The sequence below is a fragment of the Labeo rohita genome, chromosome 11 (genome assembly GCF_022985175.1).
Source record: "Labeo rohita strain BAU-BD-2019 chromosome 11, IGBB_LRoh.1.0, whole genome shotgun sequence".
Lineage (NCBI taxonomy): Eukaryota > Metazoa > Chordata > Actinopteri > Cypriniformes > Cyprinidae > Labeo > Labeo rohita.
In genome coordinates this window covers 25,045,318-25,055,686 of record NC_066879.1, presented here as the reverse complement: position 1 = coordinate 25,055,686, position 10,369 = coordinate 25,045,318, and the positions used below count along the sequence as shown (strand labels likewise).

The 10,369-nt window shown below is 36.2% G+C and overlaps 1 protein-coding gene across 1 annotated transcript in view; it reads right to left on the bottom strand.

The window, feature by feature from the left end:
* Positions 1–1,338: 1,338 nt before the first annotated feature.
* The window catches only part of skib (v-ski avian sarcoma viral oncogene homolog b), a 38,274-nt gene continuing 29,243 nt past the window's right edge, over positions 1,339–10,369 (bottom strand). The window contains exons 2-7 of the mRNA XM_051122523.1: positions 6,168–6,278; positions 5,116–5,219; positions 4,680–4,960; positions 4,297–4,568; positions 3,406–3,636; positions 1,339–3,234 (exon numbers count right to left, since the gene is read on the bottom strand). Of these exons, the coding sequence (XP_050978480.1) occupies positions 3,013–3,234; positions 3,406–3,636; positions 4,297–4,568; positions 4,680–4,960; positions 5,116–5,219; positions 6,168–6,278 (1,221 nt within the window). The 3' untranslated portion in view covers positions 1,339–3,012. The remainder of the gene's footprint in view (positions 3,235–3,405; positions 3,637–4,296; positions 4,569–4,679; positions 4,961–5,115; positions 5,220–6,167; positions 6,279–10,369) is intronic.

Sequence of the window (10,369 nt, the reverse complement as noted above, 5' to 3'; positions counted from 1 at the left end):
CAGGGTGGAATGGAGCATAACAGGGTGGAACACCAGTGTTAACATGTTCTAACAGCTTCATCATTGTCCTGCATGGATTGGCATCTGTAAGGTGTGGAACTGCATCTATATAACATTGTTTCAAAACAATACAAAAAAAAAAAAAAGATTTCCTTTGGGGGAGGGATACAGAAAATAGTTATGTTATTCCTTATCACAGTCAATCATGATGACTGTGAGAAATAATTATGAATTTGATAGGACGGACATAGGAAATTATTTTTTAATACATTGTATTGTACAAATTTATATTGTAGTTGAATTACCCATCCTAATGGGTGGTCTTTTTTCTTCTTCCAAACTTGGGTTCTCAGGAATTTCCATCCTGTTAGGTTTATAAATCTAACAGGGTGGAAAATTTTGAGCTAAGTTAGCCGTAGCTCTTTGAGTGATCAACATTTAACTCTCTAACCTTCTACAGATAAACAGAACTTTTATAACTATTTCAGATGTTTTTACATTTTTGTGACTGGACAAAAATTCTCCATAACATAGCCTAACAGGGTGGAAATGTAAGAGTGTGACAAGCAGGATAACATTTAAAAAAAACATTAAAAAAATGTTAGGACTCAGATATGACACATACCTCATTTTGTACAGTTGAATTCCAGCGGGAAAAATAAACAAGTCTATTTTGGAAGGTGAGAAAGTACATACTAACAGGGTGGAAAATGACTTTAGGGACACAGAAACATAAGAACATTTAAAAAAATTAATGATAGTTTCATATGATTTATGTGTATGATTAGATTTAGTTTAGCCAAGTCTATAACATAATTTAAAAATATTTTAATGTTTTTATAATTTCATGGTTTATATTTCTTGTGGAAGTTGATTACTTTGCACTGAGGACATGATAAAACTGAACGCATATTTCAATAAAAAGGTGTTTAAAATACACAACAACAGTATTTTTTTCATCCATTATCTCTGTTTAAGTGATAAAGAAGTCCTAAATATATAATTGAAGCCATTTCTTATAAACACATGACTCGTTTTAGAGAAGATATGGGTAAGTAAATCAGAGAGACAGATGTATAACATGAATAACCCATGTAAGAATCCATATATTTCATAAAAATTGAGAAATCAATATTTTTACCCATATATGTAATATTGTTTTATGAACCAGGGTTAACTGTTCTTACAAAACTAATTTATACTTCTGAACTAGAGTTACATGTTCTTATATTTTTCTCACAAAAACAAACTTGAAATTAAATTAAAAAACTTTTAAAATGCCACGATCAAATCTCCTAATTATTGTAGAACACAAAAAATATCAGAAAACACAAGAAAAATGGTTGATTCTGTTTAATGATGTTATTATACGTGGGGGAACATTAAAACAAATGACGAAAATGACCCACATCAAAACCAAAACTATGACAAGACCCTGAACACAATGCATATCTCTAGTGTGATGATGAAAACATCAAAAGGTTAAAAACTGACATAGGCAAGCATACGGATCTCGTTATATAGAAAGGGAAGTAAAAATGTACCCAGAATAAATAGAGCGATGGAGAAGTTAGCATATGTATTACTGCAGGTTTATTCAAGACAGGGGTAATGGAGATAAAAGATCATTAGAAATTCAGCAAATACTCTTTACAGTTCATCAGCCACATTTCTGATTTATCCACTCAGAATGTGAAACTTTGCTTTGGTAGTTATATAAAGTGATTTCCAAAGGGACTGAATTTATTCAGAAATATAATGATCTAAGATTTTTTTTTTGTTAATATTACATAAGGATTTTATACAGTAAATGCCCTCTAGTTGAAAATATGATGAGAAATTCATTTTCATGTTACGTTATTTCATACATACAGTCTATTGGTTTGGAGCAAAAGCATTTAGAGTGAAGTGTAAAGCAAGCTATCATATTTACATTGTTTTTTTAACATTTAAGTGGTATTCACATCTGTAACAAATGTATGAAAACGTCAATACTTGGTGTCTGAGATCTGAAAAAACAGAGGGCTTCAAATACACAATACAACTATCTTTTCTTAAAAGTGCAATTCTTTTTTTTTTTTTTGGTAGAAAGTAAAAAAATATATCCTTATTTTCTATATAAGTAGAAATGTTATTTTCATTAACAGCATTTTTAATCTTTAATGAGCCCTAAAACCAGTGACTAAAATGGATGTTTGTCACTAGAGCATAATTTTGATTCTGAAAGAAAAAAAAACCATTCATTTCATCATTAAACAAGCAGCATGGAGTGATCAATATCATGTCCTATGCTGTAATATTCGTTTGGACTGCAAAAACGGGTAATTAGTAAAGCATAATACTTGATATTGAAGTTCAGGACAGAGGGTAGCATTCAGCCCATATTGATCATTGCCAATACTATAGGGTTTTAAGTACATGGTAATTAAAAATACAAAGATAAAAAGCTCATCTGAATGTAGGTTTATAATAAAGCTTTGCTGCACCATAGCACTGTCGCTCATGCAAACTATTTCAATACAACAGCGAAAAAAGGTCAAATAAAAGCGAGCAGAACATTGTAATGACAACCGTGTACTATGTAGATTTCTGGCTTGTAACACTTTCGAGTTTACAGAGTATCAGCGGCACTAGCAGGTTGTTTACCTGCTACTGTCAATGTATTGTGAGTAGAAAACATGTTCGTTTCCCAAATATTATTCAAGTATCTTTGCAAAAAATTTAAATAGCTTATAACAAAAAAAATCCTTAGCTTAGCTTAAAGAAGCTAAGTAAAGGAGAGTCCGTTACACACGACGCCACCGTCCTCCTCTCAAGGAGCAACCAAGCTTCTTTCCAGTTACTTGAGTTCGTTATTTATGGTTACAGTTTCCGTTGGTAAACGCACGGCGTAAAATGCTTGTTTTTCATTGCCATTTTCCTGTGCTCCAGTTCTTTGTTCACAAACGCATTGGCTTTAGAGGCGTCCTCTACTTGTCCTTCAACTACAGCTGAAAGCATTGCTTTAAATGTTTAAGACACATCTTCATCTCTCATTTCTTTCTTTTCTCCCTCAGCGGGTTGTGTGTTTGCGATTGCGTGTCCCTCCGACTCTGTTTTGTGGGCCAGCTGTTCCTGTAGGTCTTTGACAACCCTCTCCAGGTTCTGCCGGGCGTCCCGCTCCTTCAGCAGGTCCTCTCTTAACTGCTCGCGGTCCACTTCTGCTTGCTGGAGCTTTGTCTGCAGATCTTCGATCTGATGAGTAGAAAAAGACTTTGTTATATACAATAAGGTCCAAAATGCTTCTCTTTAGAATTTCAACTCACCGTAGACATCGAAAACAGCCATTAAAAACACAATACTGGCTAGGACAATTTCTGTACTTGGCTGTGCTAATATATACCAACAGGATGTGCCAAATCTCACCTGTGAGGAATACTTGGCCCTCAGACGTCCTGCCTCACAGCCTTTATCACATACACGGAGCTGTCTCTCTCTGTCAAGCTCTCTTTTCAGCCTGCCGCAGGACTCGTTGGCGTCTCGCACTTTCTTTTCGCTCTCCACACGGAGGCGCTCAATCTCCTTCCTCAGGTTCCGCTTTGCTTCGATGGCCTCCCTCAGCCTGCCCTTCTTAGTCACCCTGACAAACTCCAGCTCCTGTGAAAGACACTTAGTGTTATTCAAGGATAACAATTTGATCTGACACCTTTTGTACAAAACAATTTGCATGGGCAGTGCTACAAATTAGCTTATTTGATTGTGCAAAACAATGTTTTTTTAGGATTATTAATGTAGTACTGTGGTATTTATTTAAAGTGAGATTTTTAATGTTTTTAAAGAAGTCTCTTCTGCTTGCCAAGCCTGCATTTATTTGATCCAAAGCACAGAAAAAAGTCAAATTTTGAAATATTTTTTACTGTTTTCTATTTGAATTTATTTAAAAATATAATTTATTTACTGTTTTTGCTGTATTTTGAATCAAATAAATGCAGGCTTGGTGAGCAGAAGAGACTTCTTTAAAAACATTAAAAAACTTACCGTTCAAAAACGTTCGACTGGTAGTGTATATTTTGAATTACCTTTTATTTTTATGTTTTTTTTAGTATTCATTTGAATTGTAATTCAATGGTAATTTTTGGTAATTTTGTTCTTTTTTTTTTACATTTTTTTGGCTTTATTTCTTAATAATTTGACCATTTAAATATTTAAATGGAATATTCTGTCCTTTATTTTGAGCCATTCTTTTGTTTGAAATTTTAAAAATCTTTGATAAATTATATTTTGAATTTTCAGACTTTTGGACCTCACAGTAAGTACCTGCTGAAGGCTTCGTTTGGCTTGCAGAGCAGCAGCTAGTTTCTCTTCTTGCTTCACTCTCATGCGGACGATCTCCTGGAGGAATTTCTCTCTTGCCTCCTTAGAGCTAAGGTCACTGCAGAGCGTCTGCTTGAGGACTTCCAGCTCAGAGCAAGGAGCCGCCGCCAGTCTCACCCTCTCATCATGCACTTCTGCAGTGCTGTAGGCATTGAAGTTCATCACCCCTACGCCATTGGTAAAGGGAGGGGACATCAAGGAACGAGAGGCAGAAACTGGAATCAGAGAATAATACACCAGTGAAACAAAAGTTGCCAGATACTGCAAATATTTTTCTCTTCACCACTATGTCCTCCACATATGTATTTAACTGCTAATTCTCTTACCTTTGCTACAGTTGTCAACTTCGATTTCTGCATCCGAGTCCTCATTCTCTAGAGGACGCTGTCTGACTACTGGAGTGGGCAGAGAGGCCTTGGCCACCGGCTGTGATTGTCTCTCTGCAGAGGGCCACCTCTTTCTTGGCCTGGAGCTTTCTGTCTTGGCTGTGTTGTGGCTCTCAGTGGGCTGAGAGAAACGTTGCGGTGGCTGCTCATTATTTTTAAATGTAGCTAAGGGCAGAGATACATTTGGGACTACCAGGCTGTCTTGTCCTTTAGCAAGTGATCTAAATGTCAGAAGAAAAAGAGATGTCAATTACATGTCCCAAACAAAGAAATGTTCTGATGTATTGCATAGTGGAGATGATGCATGAATTATTAATCATTGTTGTATTATTTGCGAATTTGCTTTAATCACATTAATGCTGAAATGGTAGAGTACCTCTCAAACGTGTGGCTAGGTGTCTCCCGCTCAGCAGAAGGAACTCTGGGAGACCAGGGCCTGAAGGCTGAAGGTCTTTGCTTGAACTGGAGCTGCTTAAGATCCTAAAAAGAGAAAAATTGAGATTAGGGATGCAAGATACACTACAAGTCAAAAGTTTTTGAACAGTACGATTTTTAATGCTTTTTTTTAAAAAAAAAGTATCTTCTGCTCAGCAAGCCTGCATTTATTTGATCCAAAGTACAGCAAAAAATTTTAAATATTTTTACTATTTAAAATAACTGTTTTCTATTTAAATATATTTTAAAATGTAATTTCTTCCTGTGATTTTAAAGCTAAATGTCACATGATCCTTCAGAAATCATTCTAATACTCTGATTTGCTGTTCAAAAACATTCATTATTAATTATTGTTGAAAACAGCTGAGTAGAATTTTTTCAGGTTTCTTTGATAAATAGAAAGTTCAGAAGAACAGCATTTATCTGAAACAGAAAGCTTTTGTACCACTTTAAATGTCTTTATCGTCACTTTTGAACCATATAAAGTATCCTTGCCAAATAAAAATATTAATTTCTATAATTCTATAATTCTCACTCCAAGCTTTTGAATGGTATAGTGTATAATGTTACAAAAGCTTTTTATTTCAGATAAATGCTGATGTTTGGATCGTTCTATTCATCAAAGAATCCTGAAAAAATGTACTCAACTGTTTTAAATATTGATAATAATAATGAATGTTTATTGAACAGCAAATCAGTATATTAGAATGATTTCCGAAGGATCATATGACACCAAAGACTGGAGTAATGATGCAGAAAATTTAGCTTTGATCACAGGAATTACATTTTAAAATATATTCAAATAGAAAGCAGTTATTTTAAATAGTAAAAATATTTCACAACATTACTGCTTTTGCTGCATTTTGGATCAAATAAATGCAGGCTTGGTGAGCAGAAGATACTTTTTTAAAAAATATTAAAAATCTTACTGTTCAACAACTTTCACTACAACTATGTGGACAATGTATTTCATAAAAAAAAAAGAAAATCAACCTTATTTGATGCAGCCAGAGACTGTAGCCAATCCGCTTGCTTTTCTTTATCTGTTGATGGGGATCTTGAATGGTCATGTTTGGCTTTTTTGGAGGGAATGGGACTGTACGCCTGTAAAATAAAAAGAAGGGAAAAGAAAACACAGTCTGTGAGATGAAATAACACCCTGGGAAGGCAAGACACCAGCACTGAGGTACAGCTTTGACCATGTAGGTGTCAAACCAAATTACAGCTCTCAGCAAATATCTGAGAGAAATCAGAGGCAAGTTTAGCACCAGTACAAACAAAAACCAAACACTACAGGTATTCATGCAACTAAAAAGGGTTCCTAAAAAAAGGATGACAGCGAGTAAATCCTCCCCTTTGCCCTCAGGTTTCAGCATGTCAGATACAGGATGTGTTTACCTTTGCTGTACCAATGACCTGCCCAAACCTGTGCCTTTCTGACTCAAGTTCAGGAATTTCAAACACCCCCGAACATCCCGACAACCGGAGTTAGCGCGAAAGTTAGGTGAGGATAAAGTCAGGAAGAGGTGCTGATACAAAAATAGTTCACAATGAATGAGAAATGTGGTGTTTTCAGGTGAAAAACATCACTTGGGTGAGAATTGTGACTGAATAAATAAGGTCAGGCACTGCGGCTTTAACAGAAACAGTCAGTCACAATAATGCGACACAAGGGGGAGATGTCGGGCTGGATTTTGTCTCATACCTGCCTACTACAGTGACAGCAATCTTACAGTACACATTATTTAGCATTCGCTCTCTGTGCCAAACAATAAGTAGCGAACTATGATAATTAAGCCTTACTGTTATCACAAGGCGTGGGTGCACATTATGTGACCCGGACTGTTTGGAACCCATTTCTTCAATGCGCATCTGACTCATACTCACGCTAATACACTCTTGCCTCCATGTCCAGCTTCAGTGACAAATTTACGCTCGGTAACGTGGTCCTCAAAGCCGAGAAACACACACGCAAGGAACACAGAAAGCACTCACTCACTTTCGGAGAGCGCGGAGTGGAGTAGCGCGGACCAATTCATGATCAAGAACTCTTCAACCTGAGTGTAGCGGCTGTGAGAGGAGCCTCTTACCGATTCAGCACACTTTCTGAATGATTAAATAGGCAGAGGACGTGTAATCATCTAATGTAGAAATAATATAAAATATATACTTCTTTGTACAATTTGTTTCAACGCTAGAGTGCCACTTCTTATAACGTATAACACCGTCGCATATGACTGACTCCCTCACTGAACCGCGAATGTTGTCTGGGTTTAAATAAAACGGTTTTTACAATTAAATATTCATATAAGTTATTCAGTGATAAATGGTCTAAAAACAACTCAGATATTTTCCTAAAATATTATTGGTTATTTTTGAGCATATGGTAATGGCAATTGGGAAACTTCAGTAAACTTAAAATTAACAAAATTAAAAACAAAATTAATCATTTTTTTTTCAAAGATTTAGATTAAAAGACATTTATCTGCGAGTCTGTTATTGTTCTTATTCTAAACAGCTGATAAAAACACACTAATGATTTCTGAAATACTGTCAATGAAAGGTACTTGTAGTGCTTTCAAATCGATTAATCACGATTAATCGCTTCCAAAATAAAAGTTTGGGTTTACATGTGTATGTGCTGTGTATATTTATTTGTATAAACGCACAAACGTATGTTTATTTGCAAAAACAGATCACTTATAGTGTTAGTTAGCTGTATGTCTTTTAGTTACTTAATCAAATTTTTACTTAATCAAAATAACCCAACTGCAGTTGATTAATTGCAGATTAACTGGAATGCACAATAAAAAATAACAAGATTTTTGAAAAAAACTGTTTTTTAAAATGAACTCTTCGTATATTTAAGAAATATTTACATGCATTCACATTTATGTTTTATATTATATATAAATGTTGGTGCAGTCAAATCGATTAATCACATCCAAAATAATTTTCTGTTTACATAATATAGGTGTTTACTGTGTATGTATGTGTATATATATATATATATATATAAAAACACATGCATGTGCAAATATTTCTTAAATATATACATGCATGTTTGTGTATTTATGTATTCAAATAAATGTACACAGCACACACAAGTATATTACGCAAATGCAAACTTTTATTTTGGTTGCGATTAATCACGATTAATCGATTTGACAGTACTAGTACAGTAATGGTATTGTATTGGGTCTTGTTTCCAGGTAAAAGCATTAAATGGGAGCTAATGGCTTCTGAATAAAAATTAATCAAGCTATTATTTAATTTAATCAACTAAAAGTCATTTGCTTCCCTAAATGTAGAATTTTAGGAGCCAACGGCTCCCCAGTATTTATTTATTTATTTTAAACAAAACAAAAAAAAAAAACAGAAGAAAGAAAAAAAAAAGTTTGGAGACCTGCCTGCCTTGCTTAAAGGGAAGCACAGTTTTTTTTCCCCTCTTCAAAAAATGCGGATGGGTAAAGTCAAAACATGACTCAAGTGTTGAACAACCGCTGCACACCCAACAAAGAACGTCTGTCTGTGTTTGTTCCTTCCCTGAGGTCTGGAGTTCCAGGAAGACCAGGCCGTCCCAGACATAATAGTCTTTGACTGTGCACCCTCCCAGACACCACAAGGGAGCCGCTGATGCAACGTCCGCTGATCTGAAATCAGGGCAGCCGTGACACGGCCCTCACTCACAACCACATCAAAAGCGTGGCCTTGTGACACACATGCAGGGCAGACTGTATCAAGCAGCTGGGCAAAACCACACAAACACACACAATGGATGCAGATTAGGACTAGTGCAACATCTGGACGGTTTTATATAAACCTTATAGGAAGCCTGTGGCCATCTGGATTTATTCCACAATTTTGAAGAATTCTAAAAGAACTACATAGATAAAATATTCATGTAAGACAAAATGTAACATACTCCATATTCTTAATCAGGACTGAGAAGCACTAACAAGGGCTCCATTACTGATGGAGTGCATGAGTGAGTGATTGAAGGAGTGAGTGAGTGAGGGCCACATTTCCTCTCTGTAGTTTGCTTTGGCTGATGGCCCTGTGGGAACCCAGAGCGTCTGGTTCCTGAATGTGAGTGGGCGGGTTCGAGGAGCAGGACCACAGAGGAAACACAAAGCAGCAGGAATGTATACTTGAAGGCCAAGTACGGCTTACTCTTAAAGTGGCCATTCAATCCTATGCCCTTTCAACTGCCTATTGTGCAAGATTTCTTTGAAGGCAGGTTATAAAGGAGTGCTTTACGGCAAACATGAGGCTGAACATACACAGATGAAACGTGCATGTTTGCGCAGACATAACTGACGGCTTTGCACAAACCAACTCATGAATCAAACATAATATATTACACAGTAATATATTATTATTCAACAAGAGGTTCTTTATAGTGGAAAAAAGTTTTGAAAATGTTCCAATACATCATGCATCACTAGTTTTTGCAATGTGTGGAAACAATAAAACATGACTGGGCTGATATTGATTTCAAAAGGGTTTGAAAAAAAAAAAAAAAAAAAAAAAAAAAAAAATCACATTGTTGCCAAGGGTCCAAGATGTGCAGACGTCCCAAACAAATATTGTGTGTAACAGTTTGGAATGCATTGCTCCATCCAAGAGCCATGGGTGCATGTTGTCATAAACTGGATTGGATAACACTGACCACTTTGCTTCTGATTTCGGAATGACTAATGAGGCGAATATCGACCTCCACTTGCATTCGTTGCGATACAGTGTTCAGGGAGATGATGCACGCTCCAAATCTTTGTTGATATTACTTGGAAGCCAAACAATTGGAGTTGCATTTGCCGTAAAACAAAAATAGTCTGTTCTATTGAACTTACTCAAGCAACTAACATCCTCACAATAATGCGCCACGCCGCCTAAAAGAACTGTAGCGGTGTTGGTGCACAGCAACCAGGCACAACAAGTTTCCTATTACAGCTTTTCTTTCCCCCCCACGGAAATCCTGCATGTAATCCCCAGATCTGCGTGTGCTTCGGTGTGCTCTGCCAAAGTCAAGGGCAAAACTGGTGGTGGGTACGAGCTTTATTGAGACGTGCTGGAAACCAGCAGCTTCTGGAAGACCATACAGTGTCTACACAAGAGAGATGGAATAAGGTAATGCCAGCTGTCCTCATGCAAGTGTAAATGCTTTGTAGGGTCTCACAATTTATATTAAGCTT